At 42.8% G+C, this 23033-nt stretch overlaps 1 protein-coding gene across 4 annotated transcripts in view; it reads left to right on the forward strand.

Annotated features, from left to right (window-relative positions):
- DPF3 (double PHD fingers 3) overlaps window positions 1-23033 on the forward strand; it is a 529518-nt gene that overhangs the window by 398602 nt on the left and 107883 nt on the right. For all 4 annotated transcript variants that reach the window (XR_003856300.1, XM_029598728.1, XM_029598729.1 and 1 more), the window contains one exon: window positions 10534-10612. Coding sequence is in view for 3 of the 4 variants with exons in the window: in XM_029598728.1 (XP_029454588.1) it covers window positions 10534-10612 (79 nt within the window). In the remaining variant the exon portion in view is untranslated. The remainder of the gene's footprint in view (window positions 1-10533; window positions 10613-23033) is intronic.

The following is a 23033-nucleotide window of genomic DNA, read 5'->3' on the forward strand; positions in this document are numbered from 1 at the left end:
TGTCTCACATAAACACACAGACTCTCACTCCACATGCTGTCTCACTCACACACACAGCCTCTCACATGCTTTCTCCCTGAACATACAGGCTCTCATTCACTTTCGCCTCTGTGCCTCCACTTCTCGGCCACCGCCAGATGGGGATCTGCATCAGCCCTGCTACTGGGCCTCTTCTTGGGCTGCTGCAAGGTGGGATCCGCAGCAGCCTTGCTTACTGGGTCTCCTCTCTTCAGGCCACCGTGAGGAGGGATCTACAGTGGCTCTGTCACAAAGGCTGCTTCTCTTCTGCATGTGGGTTGATACTCCTCCTCCTTCCTGTCCACATGGCTCCAGCAACATATTTCTTCTGGGGCTGCGCAAGCAGAAAGAAAAAGAAAGAAACCTGGAGGTTTGGAGGTGACTTGTTTTCTTTGGGCTGTGGTGGAATGAGCTTTACCACAGCCCTGCCACTCTTCCTGTTGTGTGTCGCTGTGAGAAAAGTTGTGTGCGGCCATGCAAGCGCACAGCTTAGAGGAAACAGTGGCCGGTGCACAGCATAGAAACAGCATAGTTCCCTACTCAGCCACCGGTGGGATGAGGTCCACTGGCAGCTGCACTGCCTGTCATCTTGTTTTTCAGCCGCCAATTGGATGGGATCCACCGGTGGCCGCATGGGCCTCCCTGTGTCAGCCATCAGTGCCCACCCTATGGCCCTGCACTCGGGGCAGTGAACCTCTACGCCCCCCCCTCCCCCTCTTGGTACACTACTGGTCTGAGGAGCAAGTCTTGCATAGGTTCATATTTAACAAGGAAACCATATTATGTCAGCAGGTAGAATAGGATCTGTGCTTTTCCACTTGGAAAAGTCTTGCTTTATCAGTACACCTCCATCATTATGGCCCTGGCCTTTTTTTTTTGCCACCAGCAACTTTCAGACACCTCTAGGAGTCACGGCTAGAATAAGCCAGTCAGCTACCTCCATATGCATTGATCAGTTTCTGGCTGCATATCTCAGGAAAACACATCACTATATATCTTTCCCTCAGAGAAGACAGCAACAACAACAAATTAAAACTGATTTCTATCAAATTCCATGTTTCCTCTCGAATCTGGGTGCTATTGATTGCTCTTACATCCTTATAAAAGCACCTGCGGGGAACAAGTCCACCTTCCACAATGGCTTTCACTCTCTCAACTTGCAGGTGGTCTGTGTTGCCAAGGAGATCATTATGGATGTAGTACCCAGGTTTCCAGGAGGCTGTCATGATGCCTGCATCCTCTCACAGTCAGGAATTCATGACTGCTTCCAGGAATGTCTCATCACGGGTGTTGGCATCTAGGTAGGTACGCTACTCTCACATAGCAACTAACCTCTGCCCTTTTCTCTCCCTCTGTCTCTAGGTGGTCTTACCACTTTGGCCCAGGAGGCCTGCCTCAGTCTCTGCAGAGGACAGCCTTGCTGCCTACCAGATTGAGATATCTCACTCTGATCTTCTCTGCCTTCCCCCTTCAGGTGATTAGAAGCTTTCCACTCAAAACCTGGCTCATGGTCCTGCTGGCATACTCACTGACTGCACCAGATATCTGCTGTAACAGGGTCCACTGGCAGATGAAGGCAGTCATTGAAAGAACCTTTGGCCTTCTCAAAACACATTTTTGTTGCCTGGACAAATTAGGGGGAAGTCTTCTCTGAAGATCTTTCTAGCCTGTTGCAAGCTTTATAACTTGACCAAAAGCTGAGGCCTGCCTCCTCCAGAGGGAAAAGATGATGATTGTACAGGGCCCAGTGATGAAGAGGAGGACAGCGAAGCAGAGGCATACAACTTGAATGAGGAGGAATTGCAAAAAATACATCACCAGTCTCACCAGCAAGCTGTAGAGGAAAGGAACACTCTGATACAAAGAAATATTCAAAGGTGAAGGTGCATTTATTTACAGGGCAAAGGTGATATGTGCATATCAAACAAATTACATTTTCTTGAGCCTTCTTCTCCCAAGTGGTTCTGGTCCCTTGGTCTTCTCAAGTATTGTGCTTCTGTGCAGTTGTATGCAGTCATGATTCATAGTGCCTTCGGAGTGCACAGTCACTGAAGGCAGTGGCAAGGGGTGATAGCTGCAAGAGGGCTCTGGAAGCGGGAGAGGCTCCTGAGAGCTGATATTTGGGGGGTGGGGGTGGGGGGTCAGCAAAGGATGAAGGCATGGAAGCACTGGTGTGCCTCTTCTTTTCAGTTGATGTACATGATGAGACATCCTCAAGTCAGCAGAGGGGGATGTTCCCATCTGTTTTATCTTAGGGTAGGTAGCCTTCCTCAAAGAAAGTAGAGACATTGGTGGATGAGGCATTCTTTGAGGTAGTGGAGCCAAAGCAGTAGGTGCCATTATCATTGGTGTTGAATGCACAGGGGGAACCTTTCACCAGGTGGCAAAACTATAGTAGGTAGAGAAACATACCATGGTGTTGGTGCAAATGCAGGGGGAGGCTGCATCCAAGGGCCCAGGAGCTGCCAAAGAGCATTCCATATTAGCTATGGCTGATACGGAGGCATCCACTGGAGCATTTCCCTCTAGGATAGAAGTCATGGACTGCAATTCCTTCCACAGCATCCATCCAGTAGCCTGCATCTCCTGTCTTACACCCTGCATCTCTTCCTATACCACTTCCTTGAGGCCTGGTATGTCTTGCTTTAGTCCTACAAGCAGGTCTCCCACTCTATCAATTTGAAGCAGGATGTGGCTCTTTGCTGGCGGGCAAAGCATCTCATCATCAGTTCTTGGAGAAAAGCTTGCCTCTTCTTTGTTTTCTGCCTTCCCTCTCATCAACATCTTGTCCAAAGATCTGATATTCTATAGGATTGGCAAGGGCTTTTCCTGGGTGTGCTCCTAATATCTGTTGCCACATCCCTCTCAGGCTTCTTAGTTGCACACTCCTGCTCTTCTAATTCACTCTTTTCCTCAGGACTGTTGTATGGCACTTGTGCATGCTGCTTTGGCCTTCTACTATCACTGGGTCCCATCAGCATCATCTTCTGTGTCATTACCTGAAATAAGGTAAAGTACAAAAAGTATCACTACTGACTCTGAGGCTTTCACTTTTCTTACTCACTTGAACCTTCCTTACAAGCATGAAGAACAGCTAAATGAGCCACATGCTACAACTTCCAGCTACTCCAGAAACTTCTATTTTGGTATTCTTTTGGGTGTCAAAGCCACCTTATGCACTTTTTTAAACCTACAAGATGGACAGAAAGAGGACTGACAGCTGACAGCCTTTTGGACCATTGACTATGTAAATATATATATGTATAGTTAGAAATTTTATAATAGTTATTGTATGGAAGAACTTTATATACCTTTCTTACAAAGGTTGCTTACCTTGTCACCCATGAGGGCGAGAAATATCGAGCTCGCCAACCCCACTCGCTGCAGCCTCAGTAAAGAATTATCGAAGACTTGGCAGCTGGTATTCAATGCCAAGAAGTGCAGAGTCATGCATCTGAGATGCAGTAATCCAAAAGAATTGTATATGAATCGGGGTGAAAGTCTGATGTGCACAGACCAAGAGAGGGATCTTGGGTAAGAGTGTCTGACAATCTGAAGATGGTGAAACAATGTGACAAGGCGATATCTAAAGCCAGATGTATGCTGGCCTGCATAGAGAGGAATAACTAGTAAGAAAAAGGAGGTGATAATGCCCTTGTACAGGTCCTTGGTGAGATCTCACATGGAGCATTGTGTTCAGTTCTGGAGACCGAATCTCAAAAAGGATAGAGACAGGATAGAGGTGATCCAGAGAAGGGAAACCAAAATGGTGTGGGGTCTGTATCGGAAGATTTATGAGGAGAGGCTGAAGGATCTGAGTATGTATACTCTGGAAGAGAGGAGGTGCAGGAGACATATGATGCAAACCTTCAGATACCTGAAAGGTTTTAATGATGCATGTTCCTCAAACCTTTTCTATAGGAAGCAAATAGTAGAACTAGGGGTCACAATTTGAAATTTCAAGGGGACAACTCAGAACCATCAGGAAATATTTCTTCACAGAGAGGTGATGGATGCCTGGAATGCCCTTCTGGAAGAAGTGATGAAGACAAAAGCAATAAACTAATTCAAAAAGTCATGGGATAAACACTGTGGATCCCTAAAGAATAGAGTTGGAAATTAAGAAAAGGGTTCATGGAGGGTAACCAGCATGGAACTGCAGCTCCTACCTCTAACACAAGGCATAGGGATTACTACTCTTAACCAATTAGCTTTCATGATTTTGACGCAACTGCAGCATCGCTCTCCACTTTGACAGTGGGGGAGAAAAAGGGGAATTGGATTCAGATGACAGCCAATGTTGGGCCCTGACTTTTATGGTCCAGGGGGCTGATATACAGACATTAGGGAAAAAGCACTGGACTGTGTCTGTGGCCAAGTTCAAAAGCAAAGCACATACAAGCAACAGCAGCAGCACTGTATGAAGAATCAGGAAGGCTGCTCACCCTGTAAAAATGTTACTAGCAGTAATTTTTTTATGGGTTTGACAGTTACTTGGTTTTGATTGTTAATATTACCCTCAAGCCTTATGTTAAGGGTAGTATCCTGCATGGAGTGGCAGTTACTATCATAAGAAGCTTGCTAGGCAGACTGGATGGACCATTTGGTCTTTTTCTGCCATCATTACGATGTTACTGTTTTGGAAGCCAGTATTCAGTCTGTGGTGGATTTTCTCCTAGGTCTGCTCTTTTCTGTAGGATCCCACTTTCCTGGACTCCTTCCCATACAAGATGTTCTGGACCTTGATTATCTCCTTGACCAGAAGGTTCATCTCCCATGGCTGGAAGTTAGGGGGCCCCTTTTCTCCGAACATGGTGCAGTTAGAAAGATTGACTATGAAACCTGCCCTTATATACCAAACGTCTTATGTAAAAGCGATTTAAATATGTATATAAAGGGGCAGGTTTTAGACACACAAAACTTATAAAATAAATAGTATTTTTTGGTGTGGAACCTGTACTCATGTATATTTTATATTACAAACTGTATTCCCTTTATATTTTATACTAATTCAAGACGCATCAATTGACCATCATAATAGGCATCATAGTTCAATAAAGGATTTCTTTATTGCTCTTTATTGGGCATTTGGCACCAGCTTAAATGGGCATTGGCATCAGCAAGTATCCGCATGGGTGAAGAAATATATTAAGATAAGTTAAGATTAATAATGTTTTAAACAAACCATGGTGGTTGTTGACACATGCAAAGATAAAAAATCTTTTAAAAAAATTACTGGACTGACTGACCGATGATTATAGATAAGGCTGAGCAATAAAGAGATCCTTTATTGAACTATGATGCCTATTATGATGGTCAATTGATGCGTCTTGATTTAGTATACAATATAAAGGGAATACAGTTGGTATTTATTCAGGTTATAATTTTCAGCGATTCCCAATATTTGGTAGGGTTGGAACTATTCAGACGTATTTTATATGACATACACACATACAGTGCCTTTTATAAGTGGTATACATATATCTTTTCCAGATAATCTGAGTTGGAAATCGAGGCATGTGTGGATGATTCGCTAATTATCCGAAACCTTTTCCTATCTTTTATTGGCCTTAGTCCTTCACCTTTATAGCTGGTATTTAATCAGATAGGGTGAGGCCGTTCATTCACCATCAAACACTTTTCTGTTACTGTATAGCCCAGTATATTGGAAGACATCCAGGCATTTGTTTCTAGGGAGGATCTCCTTTGCTGTTTCTACTCTACATACTCCATTTAGTGTAATTTATGTGTGGATGGGAAGCAGCAGAGGAAACTGACAATTCTGACTCTGCTTCAGGTGATTTCACTCATAGCTCTGAAGGGTTGCTTTGTGTGGGACCTGTTCCATTATAAGGTTTACAGGTGGGTTACAGGAAAAGGTAATGTTATATCTTGAAGTTCCTGATAGCTTATAGCTGGGAGCTTTAATGTGAAAACTCTCAAATACTCCTTTTGTCTACATGCCTTGTACAAGACAGGGACCCAGGGGAACCTCTGTACTGATAGGCTGACCTATATTGGTATGTAGGGCTTCCAGAGATATGTATTGACACAGTGAAGCTGGGAGCCTTGTGGAAGTTGGCTTGTCCCCTACTGGGGAGGAGAGTTGGTATAAGCAAAGAGAAGGTAAGGATGGGGGCCTGTATTTATATCAGCCACCTGTTGAACTCTAGGTTGGCCTTCATCACTGTGGGGTAAGACTGAATTTGTGCCCTTTTACTTTCATTGACCTAACCATCTTTTAGGAGATAGACATGAATGATTAGAACTTGGAACAGCTTCTGTCGAAAGGAGCTCCTACTGATACATCTATATAACACCTCTTCTTTGCTGGAAGGTTTCCTATTGGGGAAAGATTTCAGTTCCTTGCTTCCCCATTGTATGATATTAGTAGTGGTGAAACAGACAAGAAGTTTCCTTCAATAGGCCACAGGCTGGGCCACAGTCATATCTCTAGCACTTTCAGGAGATAAGACCTAAGTGATGACTTATATCTTTGATATGTTGTGCCAATAACAACAGACAGGGGAGCTAGGTATAGAATGCTGAGCCAAATAATCTGGAGTGAAACTAGGGCAGTTGTAAGGGTAGATAAGTGGAGGACAGAGGTTAGAGGAAAAAGTTGCATGCCTAGCTACATGTAAGCCAGTGAGTGAGTGTGAGAGTGAGTGCAGTAGGCTATCCTGAAGGGGGTTAGACTCTGGGATGATATGGTACTTAGCAATCATAAGAAGATAACACACGTGTTAAGTTTTAAAATAACATTTATAAAATTATTGAAAAAGTTAAAACTTTTAAAATACAGAAGCAAAACAAAAAGGGAGTAGGGATGGGAACATCTAGGGAGAGAACCAGTTATATAAATTATAGAACCCTGGAACCTCCAAAGGACAAGGCTGGGGGCTGTGGTCGTTGCCTAATACCCATCAGCTCAGGAGCTGTGAAGATACATTGGCTTCTGTACAATGGTCTTTTACAGCATGGTGCCTAGTGATAAAGGCTTTGAGGAAGCTCCAGTGGCTGGTTGTTGGAGTATGCCTTGGATTTCAACCCTTCAGTGGCCATGATGTTGCCACAAGGCAAAGGATTCTTGTTGGAAGGGAGGCATAGACATTTTCTGGTAAGGGTATATAAAGCAGATTCTACTTACTTCTATAGTTGGGCTGTGTGAACTAGGGGTCATGATGTGAAACTCCAAGGGGGTAGATTTAGGAACAGTGTCAGGAAATATTTCGTCACAGAAAGGGTGGTGGATGCATGGAATGTCCTCTCAGAAGAGATAGTGAAGATAAGAATGGTAATGGAATTCTAAAGGGTGTAGGATAAACACAGAGGATCCCTAGTGGTTAAAGGATGGAAATGAAGAAAGGGGGTAACCTGTGAACTGTGGTAACCTGCATGGAACAGCAGTTACAATTCTTAACATAGGGCATGGGGGTAATCTGCATGGAGTGGCAGTAACTATCCTTAAAAGAAGGTATTGGGGTAGCCTGCACAGAGTGACAATTACTACTCTAAAAAATATTTGCAGGGCAGACTGGATAGACCACTTGGGTCTTTCTCTGCTGACATTTACTATGTTACAATAAGGGCATTAAAAGTAGTGCTTCTTTACCTGGCAGGCCATGACCCAGGGTTTCTGCTGTGAACACCATACTGCTGGATGGATGCCTATGGGTTGTAAAATGGAAGAAGCTTTATGTGCATGAAGGATTCTTCCAGCTATTGGCTGAAACAGGGTATTGTTGGGTGGCAGGGCAATACTGGGGCCTGTGATGGAAGCAGGAAATAGTCTGATGGACATTTAGGAAACTTACTACCAGCCGCCTCCTGCCTGGCACACAGTTGGTCCAAGTAATCCCCCTCCTTGTTGCACAGCTCCCGGGCTTTCTTCTCGAGGTACTCAGTCTATACAGAGGAGAAGTAGGAATAAAATGCTTAGTTAAATGTTGCTGGTTCAGTGACATTCTCAATGATATGCTTCCATTTATTCCAGTAAACCCTTGACCCTCTGTGACAATAACGCTTCATTGTCCCTTCTGACATCAATATATGCAATTTAGCTTTCAGCAATCACCTCCCCATCCATCCCTTATTTCCTTCTAGGTACTTACTCCACAGGGGTAGGAGGCTCTGTGGTTAAATTTGAGGCCTCGCCACATGGCTCGCGCATGTTACCTTATTTCCCAAATGGGGAACAACAACTCTTCATCCCTCATCATCATCTGGTCATATCCCTGGGGATGAAGTTGGGTTGTCTTGCTGGGAGGGCCATTTTGGAAGGAGTCTATCCCAGCAAAACCGGAAGATCATGTGCACACGTGAAAAAGTGCATGCATTCTAGAAGTCCTACATATGTGCTAACTTTTATGCATAATGTAAAGTACATGTGTACTTTAGGAGGCATGGAGATTTGATTTTAGAACCTATGCAGATTCTTAAATACTATATCGAATCTGCACAGACCCATATATGGGCTAGGGTTGCCAACATTTCCACAGACCAGGGCTGGACACTTGAGGACCGGGGGCTGAGAGAAGAGAGTTGATGTCCCTCATTTGCATAAATTTTAGATACTGCCAGTGAATTGCCTAAACACTTTATCTGTGTGGGCATCAAAGGGCAATAATGAATTGACAGGCTGCACACAGACAACAATTTCTCTTCCTCTTAGGGAAATGAAAGGGGGCTCCCTACCTCTCAGCTGCTCCCCATTTCTTATCTCGTGGATTATTAGGGGGTGGTGGTGGGTGGCACAAACATTTTCCCATGTCCCTCTCTCATACACATACACATTCATTCTGTCACACACAAGCACACGCGCTTGTACACGCTCCCTCTCTCCTTCACACATGAACTTGGAAGGTCAGAAGCATGCTGGGTAGGGAAGAGGGGAGAACCAGGGCTGTCAGAAGGGGCAAGCAACTTCCCAGGGTGCCAGGCTCAAGGGGCACTAAAGCACCTCCTCAGAGGGCTGGCCACCAGTGCTGCAAGCCACCATTGTAGTGGGACAGGGTTTCCTTAGCCCCCCTATGTGGCTGCTGGCTCAGCTGGCCAGTCATGTCATCCAAGGAGGCACTGCCTGCCCCCCACCCCCTGCCAGCCACATTACCTACATTGTCTGGGGCATTGGGGAGCTCAGTAATAAGCCTGAGGGGGGAGCAGTGAGATAACAGGCAGGGGGGAAGACTGGGTTCAGGGCAGGGGATGCTGGGTAGGGAAAGGGCCAGGAAAGGGGGTACAGGCATGGGCAGAGAGGGAAAGGGGGGTCACTGTAGTAGACTATATGTTTTTGTTTAACATCAGGTAAATTCCAAGTTGCTATGGGATAAGACATGGGTTCAGAGTGAGACCTGAGCGAGGAAGACTCATTGTATAGAGCAAATTTCCAGACAGCTGCAGCCGTGGGCTGGACTGAGCAAGAGGCTCTGTAACTCCTTGCCTTCCTCTATGCCCCGCTCTGTATCTCAATCCTACTATGCTCTCCATGTGCCTTTCTCCCTTTTCCTCCCCTTTTGTCTCTGTCTCTCCCCTCTCCTCACCCTGTACCTCCACCATCTTCTCTTTGCCTGTATCCGTCTCGGCTGGCTCAGTGCAGCCCCCTCGGGTCCTAGCCCAGTATGCTGAGAGAGGGGGCTGGGGGGGTGGACGTCCAAGAGGGTCATTACTACAGAAATGTGTAAAGCCACTGGTTGCTGAGGGCTCTGCGGTGCCCCACCTCCTCTCCCTATGTTGTCTAATCACAGCATAAGAAAAGTGGTGGGGGCAGGAATTCAACGCAGCTCTCCTGAGAGCTCCGACCCTGCCTTTCTCTCCCTGCAACTACGAGACTGTGGGGGAGAGGAGGAGCCACCTGCAAAACTGGACTTTTAGTGTACAGTTGGAATTTCTGATTGGACGCTGCACAGCATGCCTAAAAATCTGGCTGTCCTGTCCAAAACTGGGCAGTTGGCAACCCTAATATGGGCCCATATGGAGATGTTTGGAAGTTATCGTCAAAGTGAGTCAAACCACTTAGGTTTTATATTTTTAACACACAAAAGTAAACAAAGCCATGGTTAAAAATAGTACTTGGTGTGAATGTACACAAAAAGCCGTGAAGACAAAATGATTAAAAGCATTCATGGCTCTGTGAGCTTGTGTGGCTGTGATTGTTGCTGGTTTTTGCCACCCTTGGAAACTAGCACCCTATGCAATTGCCGCGTCTGCCAAATGTTTAAGCCAGCCCTGCCTGTGGCGATTTCATTTTAAAATCCTTGCAGGTGAGATGCGGCACGGTCTTTGCACCTGCTCTGAAGTCTGTGTTAAGTTCACAGGTACTGAAATACCTGTGGCATCAGTTGGTGTGCATTTTCAAAGGGAGACTGCAGGGAGTTTTCCTTTGAAAATTTGCTTGTAGGCCTGTAGATATAGACCTGCTGACCTGCAAGTTCCCTGCAGGCTTAAAGCATGATCCCTTTCATGAGCATTTGCAAAATGATATTTATATGCCATTAATTTGCTTATTTGTTGCAGGCCCGTGGTTCTGCAGGTGGAAGACGGAGAAATGACATAGCTTCCCAGGAAGACCATGATAAACCTTATGTTTGTGACAGTAAGTAACTTCCCTCCGTTCTTCATGCTCGCCAGCCCGCCCTTCTGCTCGCACAGTGCAGCAACAGCCATAACCTCACTGCAGCCTTTCTTTCAGCAAAATATGCTGCTTCTCTGACTTGCATGTTTCATTTTATTGCTTTTTCTTTGCATGAGTGGCTACCTGTTGCAGTATGACTCATCTCTTTGCATGTTTTCTTTCTTTTTATTCCTTGTTCTGCTTTGTGTTTCTTTCTGCTGGATTTTTCTGCCTTGTAGCCTTTTTTTTTCTGTGAGATTCACCTTTTCTTCCTGTCTTTCTTTCTTTCTTTCTTTCTTTCTTTCTTTCTCTGTTTCAGATAGTTACAAACAAAAGCATAACTCAAAAACATCCGACAAAGGTATTTTACCATTGTTGCCTCTTTAACAAAAGTTAACTTTTTTTCCTGTCCTTCTCAATATTTTTTAATTACTCATTATTAATAATAATATTACTTACAATTTTTTTCCTTTCTCTCAGTGCTTTCTTTTATTTTCACTCTATAAGTCCCTTTAAGTGTGTACTAATCTAACTTCATCACTTTTCGCTACAAAATATTCTAAGGCCTTGATTTACTAAGGCATTTTTCCTGTTCTGTGTCTCTGGGGAAAATGAAAAAGGCTTAGTAAATTAGACCATACATGTTGTAAATGATATATTCTAATGGTCGAATAGTATGAAAAGAAATTAGCAGCTGTGTGGGAAGAAAAAAGAAAGGTTGTGAGGTAAGTTTTGTGACTATATCGATGTACCTTTATCATAGCTTCTTCATGCCTTTGTGCCTTACAGATTATGATGTTGGTTTTTGGCCTGATTATCAAAAGCTTTTATGTGCATAAACCCCCTGCCCTTTTGAAAACAGAGGGTCTCCACAGTAACTGTGGATGTGGGTAGCTAGGGACAATTTGGTCCACCCCGTCTACAAAATAGCTTCTTCATATGCTATTTTAGCTCTGATCATCATTTTTATTGAATATAGATCTGCAACAATGTTCCTGTAAGCTCTTGTCCACAAATTCAGATCAGTAAGCATAAACCTCCACCTTCCTCTCTATTGATATTTGATTGTTGGGGGGGGGGGTATTGAATTTGTTAATTGTGAACAAGTTTAACCTTTCCAATAGCGGCGATTATATTGCATAAGGCTATAAGTTTGACAGATTGTATAAGTGTTACCTATGCAATATGCAACTGGTTACTTTTTGCTGATTGACACATTTGATACATTTATTGAATTTAATAATACAATAAATTACTAATCTAAAAAAAAGATAATAAACCTACACCAACACAAGAATACACATCACATAGAAGAAATAGGTACCATCTGCAGTGAGGAAACATTTTTCCAGTCCAGATTACTGTGTCAATGACCTTATGAGTAGAATACTAAAAGAGAACTTCAGAGCTATCCCAGAATGTAAGACATTCAAAATTAAAATAATCTGACATTTCAAAACAAATGCTAAGATGGTAATTTTCAAAGCCATTTCTGTGGATAAAGCGATCCTTCACCTGAGGAAATGTTTGTAATAAAATTGCCTGCTCAATATACAGGTGGATATGCATGCATATTACTTCTTTTTAACCAGTGGAAGCCCAGCTGTACTTCTAGCTGAAAACGGGAGGCAGTTTTCAGACCGGTCAATTTATATGGGCATTTACATGCACTGTATAAATGGCTTTGAAAATTGTACTCTTGGAAGATAATTCAGCTCCATAAGAAAGTTGGCAGGTGCCTATATTACACTCATTTTTAAAGTGAACTTGTGTGTGTGTTTGCTTTAAAAATTATTCCACAAAATCTACCACATATAATTGCACCTGCTAATTTGTGTGCAGGAATTTGTTTCGAGGATATTTACATGCATACTTTTGAAAATCTAAAAAGAATGTGCATAAGTCCAAAGCCCCTCCCCATCTGTTTCTCTGGAAACATCTCTACTCAGTGCATGTAAACTTCCACACATACAGGATTTCCCCTAGGTTGGAGGAGAAAACAGTGCACATACATTCATTTCAAAAAATGTATGCATGCTATTTTGTCCCAACTTGGTTGCCCACAGAAGTAGCAGGTGCAAAGCAGAAAAGCACACAGTGCCTTTGGCACTCACATTTTATGGCTGCTAAATTTAAGATGGGAACAATGAAGTCAATATTCAAAAGGATTTGTCTGGCTAAGTCCCAAATTAGCTGGAGAAATCTTACATTTAAATGTAGCCCTTCACTGACTGTCTTATCTGGATAAAAGGAGGCAGGCTCGGGATGTTCTAGGGTGGAACAAATTTATCCGGCTAACATAGCCAGGATTCGGTAGTATCAGGCTAAGTTAGCGAGATACCTCTAGGACTGCCTCAGAGCAGTGTTAAAGTTATCCAGCCGCATATGGCCAGATAACTCGCTGCTTAATTGGCTAGATTCAAATTATAGCTGGTTAAGTAGCTGCAAATAAACTAAAAAACAAAACAAAACCCAATTTCAGGGCGTTCAGGTTCGATCCCCTCAGCCCTCACTGCAGAAAGCACTTTAAAATAAAATAAGGTAGCCACCTTCCTCCCCCCCCCCCCCCCAGCTCACCAAATACTTTTTAAAAAGCAGCAGCAGCCACTCGCATTCTAAGGGCAGGACCCCGCTCCTTGATTCTTGTTTTTGGCAGCAAAAATCTTGATCCTCGCCTGCCTCACCACCCACCTGCAAACGCTATTCCACCATTCTCCACCCAAGGACCCTACTCCTGAATCCCCCCAAGCCCCAGCTGGGAGTGTCATAAATGTCTTACCGACTCCCAGCATTGCTCTTACAGGAATACTGGAAATGTATAATAACATTGCTGTCACAATCATAGCTGTTGCTTCAATGAACAGAATAAAGTCAGTTGGGAGCAGATATAAAGTATGGGATAAAATTCCCCTGATTGTTGCGCATGAAGGCTCGTGGCACCAAATTCCAGCTCTAGTTCCAATTGAACTGAAAGCCAAACGAAGCAGAAGAAAACTGGGTTAAAAAAAATTGATAAAATTGGCTGAAATGCAGGCTATTAAAAAATGTCCCCTAAAGTACTTAAACCAGGCATGGGTTTCCTCATCCGTTACCAGACGTAATCCCACTGTGTCTGTCAATCTTCTAACTACTTTGCTGACACATCACCTTCTCTTCCTCCCTTCCTACACCCTTTTTATATTACAGCATTATTACAATGCAACCTGCGATTTACATTCATAGTCAGGCAACATCATCCTTTGCATCAGTCTGCTGAGATAGGGTATTTGTACCTCACAACAAGGCTCAGGAAGGAGAGTCCTAATGTAATTTCATGAATGAGGCCAACATTTTGATATTTCCTGGCACTATAGTATGCATGTGAAGAGGCAAATTTTTCATTTTGGTTTGATTTTTAGGTCATGTTTATTTGTTTCATAAGTTTCCCATGAAAATCTTTCGTTTATTCATTTCAATTATTTACCATTACAGTCAATGGGGGAAGCAATGCTGCCTATAGGAGCTTCAAAATAGTTTTATGCTAATCAATTCTACAGAAACGTTTGGGTAGACAACATCATGAGAGGGTACCAAGCTGGTGGCAAAGTGGCACCAAAATGACATAAATAGCCTAAGGCACTGTAAAGAAACAAAAGGGTGCCAGTAGTGGCAGGAGTTCTCCAAGGCACCATCAAGACGGTCAATAACACCCAAAGCTCCAAAAGAGGGCACTGACAATAGTGGCATAAACTCCCAAAGGCAGCATGAGAGGGGCAAAGTGGCACCAAGAGTGGCATGAACATTATAAAGGAACCATGACGGGGAAAACAAAGCAGCAAAGGTAGCAGCAAAAAACCCAGGTACTATAGAGGGACAGAGTAGCAGAAAGAGTAGCATACAAACTCCAAGACAACATGAAGTAAAATTTAAGTTTTGCACGCGTGCGCACGCACATGGACAAGCTAATTTTATAACATACGTGCCTGTTATAAAATCGGCTATCCGCGCATACATGTGCGCGTGAATGCCATCTCAAGGGCATAAGTAGGGTGGGTTTTAGTAGGTACACGCAGCGATGCAATAGGCCTTTTTCCCAGTTCACCCCAGTAAAGGAGAGGTCTTCCTAAATCCTCTAGCTAACTTGCCCCCCTTTTATCCTATTAGCCCCGAGCCTTAAAACCCCACTGACTAGCCTCTTGTTTTTTTGTTACATGACTTACAGGCCGTCCTTAGCAGAAGTAAAATTATGCAGTAGGGGATACCGGGACGCACTTGTGCTTATAACTACTTACGTGTTGACTTCATGGTTCAGTCCTGGCCCACCTAGACCACACCCATGCCATGCCCCTTTTGGTGAGAAAAAGTTTTATGTGCCTACCGTGAGATACGCGCGTACTTGCGTAGGTTTTAAAATTTGCGCAGTGCGTGCCAGGCTGAGTCACGCACATAAGTCTTTTAAAATCAACCAGCATGAGAGGTGCAAAGCAGAGATTAGTGCGTCCTAACAAACACGAACCAGATATTTCTTTATTTATTTATTTATTTATTTGACACTTTTAATATACCGACCTTCGTGGAACACATCAGGCCGGTTTACAAAAAACTTAGCGCTCGGCGTCCATTAGCTATTACCGCCTGATGCAGGAAAGCACGCCCAAAGGCTTGGTGTCCAGTGCACATTTTTTTACATGGGAAAAATTAACTCCAGCTCTGGGGGTGGCGTAAAGTTTAATTGCAGTCAAGGGCTTATAAGAAACAGAAAAAATGTGGTCCTCTCTGTTGTGATAAATATGCCCCTTGTAGGGGTAGGGTTGTTTAGAGAGATCAGTAAAAGATTTAGTTATTTGGGTTATAACAAAAAATAAAAAAAATATATGTAGGGAGTAGTGGAGTGGAGCATGATGATTAGCTAAAGGACATCTTAAAAAATCGTAGGTGATTCCTTTCCTTTTGGTAAACAGGCATTGCAGATTTGCACAATTTCAGACAAACGATGCACTTTTCTTAGGACCACCCAATGTAGATGTCCTTGCACCTGATCCAATAAACCTTTGAGCGCCATAGACTCTCATTTCTCCATTAGCGCAGCCTTGTCTCCACCACTCCGATTTTATGCTCATTTGAATACTGCATCAGGCGCACAGGGGATGTGGTTGCGCATGCATTAGGAAAATGGGCGCTCAAATTGGTCACCCATTTTTTGCATGTGTCTCATTGCATCAGCTTGAGAGGGTTTTGCTATGCTCTGTATATGTTTATTGTCTGTCTTCAGAATCAGATCTCTTAAGAGCTGGTGCCTTTGATTGTTAGTCCGGAACATGGCCATGCCCCCAAGGATCCGGATTGGTCCTTGGAAGGCTCAAAAAGGGTTGCTGGGAAAGGCCCAGTATTTTAGACAACTAGGTGGCTGAGGGCTTTAGCATGGTGCACAATCTCTATGGTGGTACATCCGGAGCATGGAAGGTCGGAAGAGTAGCAGCAAGACCCCCAAGGTGGTACATCTGGGGCACAGAAGATGGAGTGTCAGAAAGACACCCAAGGTGGTATGTTTGGGGCATGGCAGGTGGGCAGAGTGGCAGCTATAATTACCAGTTAGACTCTGGCTGAACTTATTGTTTGCTCAGCACAGCCATGGACTTGAATGGCCATAGACTGAAATGGGAAACATAAACAAATGAGATGACAATTATTTCATTCATGGGCACCCTCCATTCATTTTGGTGTCCATGAATGAAACAAACATTGACTCATCTGTTGCATTTTACCCATTTGTTTCAAATGCATGCACATTTCTACAATATAGTAAAGTCCTACTTTAACTTTATCTCAAATGGTTTCATTAAAGTTTGAAATACATTTGTTCAAATGTATATAAAACTTAAAAAGAATGTATAAGGATTGTATATTAACTTTAATCATCAATCAGTTTTTTTTATCCACATTTTCTCTTCCTTTTATATATCATTCCCTTCTCTTCATTCAGCATACATAGATGATACAGGATTCTTTGATCAAGGACAGGAGAAAAGTGGATGTTATAAAGAATGTACATACTCTGCTTCTGAAAGTACTTGTTGATGCACTTACAATCATCAGTTTGCCGACAGCTCCAGACTTCACTCTGACTCCCCCATACCACTTAACCCAGACTCCCCGACCCAAAAACTACATACAAAAGACAAGTGTATTTCACTTCTGCAACATAAATAGCAGATGTAAAAGCATATGGATAAGTTTGATATTGTATGTGAAAATACTGCTTTCAAAATAGCAACTTGTGTGCGAACTTATGAACCCCACCTCAGAATCCCCCTTAATCTTTTTTTCCCTGTTAACATTTATGCGTGATATCGCAAGTATGCACATACTTCCAGTATTTGTAAAAAAGCATATATATGTGTTCATGCTACTTTCACACATACATGCTGATTTTACATGCAGAAAGAACATTTTTGAAAATTAACCCCTTATGCAAGGGTAGGCAAACTAAGGCCCGCGGGCTAGAACTGGCCTGATAACACAATTTTTTGGCCCATATAACATTTTACTGTCATTATTATATCCAGCTCGCCAATGCTAAACAATGCCACTTCATCATCGTCAGTCTGTCATCACGCTCATTAGTGGGCCTATTTTGATGATGCGCCAGCTTCAATGGGCCTCTTTTGATGACACCAGAAGCTGAAGGCACATTAGGGCAATGTCTCACCCAACTAATGCTGCCAGATAATGGATGAAGCGGCCTGCAGCATGGCCACCACATATCCCCTCCTGCAGTGGCCGAAGGAGGAGAGAACCACCATAGACTACATCCCACATAGGCTGAAGAAGGGGTTTGCAACATGGCCACTGCGGATCCCATCCCATAGTAACTGAAGAAGGAGAGGACCTCTGCAGACCCCATCCTATGGCGGCCAAAGGAGGGGTTTGCAGCATGATCGCCATGGACCACCTTCTGCATTGGCCACTGTGGACCCCATCTACAATGGTTGAAGAAGGGGTTTTGCAGCATGGTCACCATGGATCCCATCCCACAGTGGCTGAAGAATAAGAGGGCTGCTGCAGACCCCATCCTGTGGCGGCCAAAGAAGGGGTCTGCAGCATGTCTGCCATGGATCATCTCCCACAGTGGCCATTGTAGACCCCATCCCATGATGGTCGAAGAAGGGGTCTTGCAGCATGGCCACCTTGGATCCCATCCCGCCTTACCTAAAGAAGGAGAAGGCTACTGCAGACCCCATCCTACAGTGGCTGAATAAGGGATCTGGCAGAGGCTAAAAAAGAGACTGTAAGTATGAGTGAGTGTAAGCTTGTGTGTATATGTGTGTGATAGAGTGGCAGCCTTTGTATGCATGTTTGAGATAGTTGGAGCCTGTGTGGGTGTATGTGTATGAGAGAGTAGGAGCCTGTGTATGTTTGAGAGAGTGGAAGCATTTGTGTGTGCGTGTGTGTGTGTGTATGTGAAAGCATATGAGAGCGAGAGCTTGTGTTTGTGAGAATGCATGTGAGAGTGAGAGCCTGTATGTGTGAGTGAGGGAGGAAGGGAAAAAGATAGGCGAGAGAAAAAATAGAAAGAGAAAAGAGACCCCAAAAAAGGAATTAAGAAAAAACTTACAAGGGGAAGTGGAAAAAAGAGACCCAGACCAACCAATTAGAAAAATAAAAAATCAGACAAAGGTAAAAAAAAAAAAAAACTTTGAGATTTTATCAATTGGAATTTGCCATCTTTGGGAATGTGCATTTTTTTAATATATTTTTTAATTTTGTTCTTTTTTTTTTTTATATAGAGTTCCCCTGTTCAGAGTCTGGTTTCTCTGGCTTTCTATATTGGTTTTGTCTGCATATTTCTGCTTCTAATTTGCAGTTCCTTATTTCTATATAGGTAAGGGTCGGACTGTGTTCTGCATGTGAATGAAGTGCAGTACATCTGCTATTGTGCAGTTTCTATGAAGGAATTTGTAGCAGTCCAGCATGTTCTGTTACCCCAGTGGGTGGTGTGTTAGTATTCTGGGCCTGGTGTGTAATATTTGCATTGTTGTCTTTTCGTAAATAAGGTTGCTACTGTTTGAATCCTGAGATTTAGTGCTGTTATGGTATGGTATGACATGGTTCTAGATGTCTTTTTTTTTTTGCAGGGGTTTGCATTACTTCACAAAGTTTCTAGAAGTCAGTGGCAGGATTTTCTTTTGCTGAGTTGACAACAAAATTTGAATATATATTTTTTTTGCATGTTGGGTTGTAATATAAACTGTCCTAGTTCTGCTCTGCACCTGTTCTTATGATTATTGCTATTTTATTGTAGTTAAGATGTGTTTTAATGATGACTCCAAGGCAACCCTCCACTTGAGAAGCTTCAAGAGGGAACCCCCGAGGCCCCTGTCGTGGATGAGAATGACAATGGCCCCAGCACAGAATAGTTTGCCTACCCTTGTCTTAAAGTATAAAAGGAAATCCTTGAGTAGTAATTTGCCCTTTTTGGCTTCAAATCCTGACATTTTTTATAATTGTTTACAATGGAAATTTGTTTAATACATAAATTTATCTCTCTAAGGGGGTTATTTTCTAACTCCTGTTATGGCCTTTTCACATGTGTTAAGGCGTTTTCGCATGCGAAAATCGCCTTAACAGATGCAAAAAGCACCATAATGCATAGTGCGATGCTAATTTTTAAAAGGGGAGGAGTTGGGGGCAGGATTTCTGGAAAAGTGAGCTGGCTTCACACTTTGCGAAGTCATATCGCACAGTTTTAACGCCGAAAATAACTATTCTTTTTTCATTGGCATTAAGCTCTCTCTCTCTCTCGTGGTTGCAGGTAGGATCTGCAATAATTGTGGTATTATCACAAAGTGCGAAAAGATTATCGCACTCTCTGGTAATACCTATGCGAAGCGCTAAGCCTAGTTATCGCAGTGTGCACTATTATCATAAAACATGCCCCTATGTGATAGTGTGGTGAATCTAGCCCTAATATTCTTATTGTATTTTGTGAAGTCATGGAAGTTTGTATATAGTAGAATTTGAGTCACGCCTTTCCGTACATAACTACAGTAATTTGCTACAGTATTATATGTTTAAAGTTGATAATGCTTTTCTTTGCAATGTGCCTTATCTCAGACACATTGCACATGTTTTTCCTTTAAAAGCCACTGTTCCTGTTAGCTGATTTTTATTTTTTAGCTAAATAAGGGATGTGTATATATCACTTTATATTTTAAGCAAAATATAAATTAATATAGAGCAGATTGTTAAAACAACATATCTATATTTTAACTTGACTTTCCTTTGCAGACTGAATATGTACGCAAATGGAGTTGGGTTGTTTTTGAGTCTGTGCAGTTTGAAGCAAGTTGACAGAGTTTGTCATAAATAAGCTTAGAATACAAATTAAATATAAGAGTACTGCAGTCTTTGTCACAAAAATAGAGGCATGCTGAGGTGTGCTGCTAAAGTGAAGTTTACCTACTTACTCCCACAATTGGCTTGCCTCCTATTGTGTCTTCCTGTATTGATTTAGGGATGCAGAGTAATACATCCCAGTCTAGTGTCTACTCTTTCACTAAAAAGGTAAAACATTGGATTTCTGTATGGAGGATGCCATCTTGCTTTCCTGACCTCATGAGTCTTGTTTTTTATATGTTAACAAAACTTGCATATGTTTTGGATTATTTAAATAAAAAACATACTTTGCAATATGAGCATTATTTTATTGTGGGCAGCGCCAGATTTAAAATTATGGCACCCATTAGAGAACCAGAGTTTTGTAGATTTTTCCCCCAGAAATCAGACAATAGCAAGGGGAGTCCCACTTTTTGGGCACCTTCAGAATTTGGATCCGAAGGCACATGCCTATGTCGCCTATGCCTAAATCTGGCCCTCACTGAGGGATACTGATTGATAGAGAAGACAAATGTCAGGAAGGACCAATAGAATGGAAATTTGATAGATGTGATTGTTGCTAACTGGGACAGGATTCTGTTGCTCTCCAAAATGAGTGTTAATGAGAACAAGTATTTACTATAACTTCTCTTAGCTGTGGGTGGCATGAACAAATTTGCACATGCTTTTTCTATTTCCTATTTCATCACAAATGAAAGCATATCCCTAGCAAGTAACCATGTATGCTTTGTACTGTAGCAAGTTTGTAAGCGACAGGAAGGGCGTAACCTGCATGATGCGGCAGTTACTACTTTTAACAGAATGTATGAGATAATGTGCACAGTGTAGCATGATGCATGATTTACGGACTTAGTATGCACTAACTGGATGTTAGTGTGCATTAAGTCCCGTTAGTGCGCACTAACCAGTTTCCTAATTTTGGAGTTAGTGTGCACTAATTAGAAATGTTACCAGTAAGTTAAAAAGTGTCAATTGGGGAGCAGTTCGTTAGCTAGAAATTGGCAGTCTCCTTAGTTACTTGTTTGTGTTGACAAGGTTGCAAGGTGATATTTGTTTTCGGGGGGGGGGAGAAAGGGCACACACAAAAAAACCCAACCCCAAACCCACCTCAACCCTTCAGATTTAATTAATTACAACCCCCCCCCCCAAACTTGCCTAAAGTCCCTGGTAGTCCAGCGGGAGTCCCGGGAGTGATCTCCCACTCTCAGGCCATCAGCTGCCAGTAAACAAAATGGCGCCGGTGGCTCATTCCCCTTACCATGTGACAGGGGCTATCGGTGATATTGGCCAGCTTCTGTCACATGGTAGGAGCAATGGACGGCTGGTGCCATCTTAAAAAATGGTGCAGGCCATCCATTGCTCCTACCATGTGACAGGGGCCGGCCAATGGCACCGATAGCCCCATCACATGGTAAGAGCAAAGGGCCATTGGTGCCATTTTGATTAGTGGCAGCCAATGGCCTGAGAGGGGGAGATCACTCCTGGGACTCCCGCTGGACCACCAGGGACTTTAAGCAAGTTTGGAGGGGGGTTGTAATTAATTAAATCTGAAGGGTTGGGGTGGGTTTGGGGTTGGTTTTTTTATATTTAGTTCTTATCTAGCTACAGATGGATCACTGATTTTTCTTTACTTCTGTACTGTGTATTTGGAATGATACATCAGCGTCTCTTTCATTCTTCAAATTATGTCTCAAGACATATCTTCTCACTTATGTACGACTGCTCTTTTTAAAACCTTTTCAGGTTGTGGTCTGGTGGCTCAGCTGACAGGAGCTGTGCATTGTGATGCAGAAGGTCCCTAGTTCAATCCCCAAGAGAGATTTTCCATTCTGTGGGTTTGCTGGGGCTTCGGATGCTGAGGAAGCAGTGTTTGTAGCCCCCAGGTGTGGGAGGGTGAAAGTCATAATCATTGCTTAAGGAGCCTTGGTGCATGGATCCTGGGTGTCACTACAATGATCTTACTAGTTTTGTTGAGAGAGGATATAAAATAGGGAACAAATCCACATATGTGCCAGATCCCAGCCCTGGTTCTGATTGAGTTGGAAGTACAAAGGAGTAGAAAAAACCTTATCAGATCAAGTATATTGATATGTTGAGTTTACTGCATTCTGTACTGAACTGTAACTTGCATAGAATGGCAGTTATGACCCTAAAAGAACATAAGAACATAAGAAATTGCCATGCTGGATCAGACCAAGGGGTCCATCAAGCCCAGTATCCTGTTTCCAACAGAGGCCAAACCAGGCCACAAGAACCTGGCAATTACCCAAACACTAAGAAGATCCCATGCTACTGCTGCAATAAATAGCAGTGGCTTGACTGCAACAGGCTTCCAAGAAGGCATTGGAGTAAGCTGCATGGCATGGCCATTATGAATCTAATAGCAGTGGTATGGCTGCATTGGGCTTCCAAGAAAACACTGGGGTAATCTGCATGGAGTGACCATGATCAAAATCCAAGCTTCACTGAACATGGGGAGGCCAGATGCTTTGGACAATGGCTTTTCTTATTTTCATAGCTATGTGGATTATTAGAAAATGTAATAATAAGATATTAAAGGATACCTGGGTGTTAGAATATTATTGGGTTTTTTAAAGAACCATAGAGGAATATGACCAGGACTATTATGGCCTATAACTGGAGATGGTAGAGGCCATTACTTTAACAAATTCTGGGCACCCTTAGAACTGATATGGAGGGCAGTAGTAGAAAAGGGGTTAAAAATTCAAGTAAAAGAATCTGGGGATGGAGAACTAATATTGGGTTAAGTATAAAAATGTATATACTCATGCACTCAAATTAGAAGAATCACAACAGGACAAACTATAGATCAATGATTATCAAGTTTTCAGGATATCCACAATAAATATTAATGAAATAGATTTGCATGTACTGTCTCCACTGTATGCAAATCAGTCTGAAGCATATTCATTGTGGATATCCTGAAAGCCCGACTAGCTGGGTATGTGCTGAGGACTGGATTGAGAACCACTGGACTAGATGGACTAGGTTGGTCTTTTTCTTCTGT

This window comes from Rhinatrema bivittatum, chromosome 4, assembly GCF_901001135.1.
Source record: "Rhinatrema bivittatum chromosome 4, aRhiBiv1.1, whole genome shotgun sequence".
Classification (NCBI taxonomy): Eukaryota; Metazoa; Chordata; class Amphibia; order Gymnophiona; family Rhinatrematidae; genus Rhinatrema; species Rhinatrema bivittatum.